Source organism: Beta vulgaris, chromosome 8 (genome assembly GCF_026745355.1).
Source record: "Beta vulgaris subsp. vulgaris cultivar EL10 chromosome 8, EL10.2, whole genome shotgun sequence".
NCBI classification, from domain to species: Eukaryota; Viridiplantae; Streptophyta; class Magnoliopsida; order Caryophyllales; family Amaranthaceae; genus Beta; species Beta vulgaris.
Genome location: NC_079209.1, coordinates 7654102 through 7657361, shown reverse-complemented (window position 1 = coordinate 7657361; position 3260 = coordinate 7654102). Strand labels below are relative to the sequence as shown.

Here is a 3260-nt window from a genome sequence, read left to right as displayed (position 1 = left end):
CCCAATGGCTTTCTTGCCTTTAGGAATAGTGGTTACTTCCCATGTGTGATTAGAAGCTAAAGCTTCTAATTCTTTATGCATTGCATCTACCCACTCTGGATGCTGAGATGCTTCAAGATAGCTAACTGGTTCCATAAGGTTAGAAATTTGAGAGTTGAAAGCTTTAGAAGAAGGAGGGAAAGAATCATAACTAACTAAGTTGCACCAATGAGAATGAATGGTAGTGCAAACATAGTCAGATAACCAAGCTGGTTGGGTATGAGATCTACTAGATCTTCTATAGTCATCAGAAAGAAGGTGAGGAGCAGAAGGACTGGGTTGGTGAGAGGGAGAAACAGAAGATGGATCAGGGTGAGAAGATGGATCAGGTTGAATTGGTGAGAGGTGAGTTTAATGAAAGTGGATCATAGAATGGTGATAAAGCATCAGGAATATCAATAGGGAAGAAAGAAACTGAGTTAGTATGAGTGGGAAGAAAAATAGAGAAAGAAGAAGGAACAGGTTGTGTATTATGGAATGGCAAGTGTTTTTCATGAAAAATGACATCTCGATCTAGAAACAAATATTTTATTTGTTTCCAGATTAAGCAATTTGTAGGCCTTTTGTCCTGTAAGATAGCCTAAGTGAACACAAGGGATTGCTCTAGAATCAAACTTAGCTCTATGAGCTTTAATGATGGATACAAAAACAAGGCAGCCAAACACCTTTAAGTGAGTTAAACTAGGCTTGTTACCATGAAGCTTTTCATAAGGAGAAATGTGATTGAGGCAGCTGAGGGGCATCCTGTTGATGAGATGTGTGGCAGTGAGCAAGCACTCACCCCAATATGCAGCTGGGACACTTGATTGAAAGAAAAGAGCCCTGGCAGTCTCCAAGAGATGCCTATGTTTTCTCTCTACTACCCCATTTTGTTGGGGGAAATCTGTGCAACTTTTCTGGTGTAAGATCCCATGAGAGTGAAAAAAGAGAGAGTATCTTGCCTTCACATAACTCCTTGGCATTGTCAGTTCTTATACATTTAACAGAAACATGAAATTGAGTAAGAATCATGTGCACCAAATATTCCAAGATATCAACAGCTTCAGTTTTATTACTCATGAGAAAAGTCCAAGTATGTCTAGACAAATCATCAACCACAGTTAGAAAATATACAAAGTTATCATGAGTTTTGACTTTGTAGGGACCCCATGTGTCTACATGTAAAAGATCAAAGTAATGAGTACTCAAAGTGGTGCTAACAAGAAAAGGTTTCCTAGTGTGTTTAGCACTAGGACACACTTGACAAATGATGTCAGGGTAACAATTATTTATAGGAAATTTAGGATCTATATGATGCAATTTATTAAATGGTAAGTGACCAAGCCTCGGGTGCCATAACTTTGCTTCCTCACTCACTATTGCTAAACTTGTCATGGACTGAATAGAAGCTGCTATGCTGCATCATGCTCAACAACATACAAACCGGCATCTAATTTACCAAGAACTAGAGAATCTTTCTAAGAGTGTCCCTGAATCATACATTTGTCATTGGAAAAGATGATGTCACAATTCATATCAGTACATAACTTATGAGTAGATATCAAATTGAAATGCAACCCAGGCACATGTAGCACTTTCTCTAGTAAAACTCCATTTTCAAGTTTAACAGAACCAATATGCTTCGTTTCTACTTGTTTACCATCAGCTACTGTAATAGTATTTGGTTCTTTGTTAAAAGTATGATAAGAATCAAATAGTTCAAGATTTGAACATATGTGGTATGTTTCCCCACTATCTATGATCCATCTAGAATTATGACATGTAATAAGACATGTACCTGCTACATTGGCCATAGGAGTAGTTGCAGCTAGATCATTTTTGTTTTGCTTCACCAATGCCATCAAATGATCATATTGAGCTTTAGTGAGACGAGCAGTGGTATCATCTTACCATCAGACTCACTAAATTCTTCATCTCCATACACAACTGCAGCAATCTTCTTATTCTTGGTGTATTTGCCACTGTGATTGAATGAAGGGTAGCCATTAACTTTCCAGCACCTTTCAATGGAATGACCAGGCATTTTGCAGTGATTACAGTAGTATGAATTGAGTTTCTTCCCATATCCAAGAGTATGACCAGAATTGGAATAAGACCTTCCTTTATACACATCAACAGTATCAGGTTTCTTGTTTTCTGTTGTTGTAAATGCCATAGCAGGACTATGAAGCATGTCAGTTATTTCTCTTTATTTTTGATCTTGAACCAAGAGATTATATGCTGTGGAAATAGAAGGAAGTGGGGTCATCATAAGGATATTTGTCCTTACTGCAGCATGCCTTCCATCAAGTTTCATAAGAAACTGGATCAGTCTTTCATCATGTTGTGTTTTCTGAAACTTCTTGGTTAATTCACAAGAACAACCATTACAAGTACAGCAAGGAAGAGGACTTGTAGAACTTATCTGTTCCCAAATCACTTTTATTTTTGTGAAAAATTCAGCAATAGAAGATGAGCCTTGCTCAACTTGTTTAAGAGTTTGCTGAATAGAATATAACTGAGGTCCTGAAATGATAGAGTATCTATCTTCAAGATCTTTCCAGATTTCACTGGCAGTAGAGTAATACAATACACTTTTAGCTAATGTATTATCTAGAGACCTCTGAATATAAGAAATAATCATGTTATTGCATCTTTCCCAGCCTGAGTGTAAGGAACTAGTAGAATCAGGTTTCTTTAAACTTCCATCAATAAAAGCGATTTTGTTTTCCATAGACAAAGCTAATAACATGCCTCTTTTCCAATCAGCAAAATTATCTCCATTGAATTTTTCATAAACAAGAGGAATTATAGGATTTTCTGAAGGATGAATGAAGTAAACTGATGTAGGATCTTGAATTGGGTTTAAAAAAGGAGCAAAGGGAGATGAATTTTATGTGTTGGGTGTTTCTGACATTTTGAGAAATTTTGGAAAAATGAATTTTGAAATAGAATTTGTTTGAATCATAATGAAACAAAGTAATCAAGCAACTAAGCAATCAATTGGATTTATTATTCATAACAATCAATCAATCAATATTGTACTGATTTGAAGAGAACTTGGAATGTGTTCTTGAGTTGAAAAAATGTGCGGAATTTCATGAATTTGAAGTAGAATTCTCCTCCTCTGATACCATATAATGAATCTTAATATTTGGAAACAAGAAATGTAGAGAGAGAATAGACGAATTTCATTTCATTTGTAATTGTTTGAATGAAATACAGAAAATGAACTTAGCAAG

The 3260-nt window shown here is 35.9% G+C and overlaps 1 protein-coding gene across 1 annotated transcript; it reads right to left on the bottom strand.

Moving 5' to 3' along the window:
* Positions 1-2227: 2227 nt before the first annotated feature.
* LOC130589816 (uncharacterized) lies at positions 2228-2752 on the bottom strand. The gene has a single exon (XM_057391408.1). It carries the CDS (start codon positions 2750-2752, stop codon positions 2228-2230), a length of 525 nt encoding a protein of 174 aa, XP_057247391.1.
* Between the last annotated feature and the right edge of the window lie 508 nt (positions 2753-3260).

Bases quoted from the DNA above. Each gene is read 5' to 3' on its own strand.
- LOC130589816 (XM_057391408.1), bottom strand. From the start codon at position 2,752: ATGGAAAACAAAATCGCTTTTATTGATGGAAGTTTAAAGAAACCTGAT.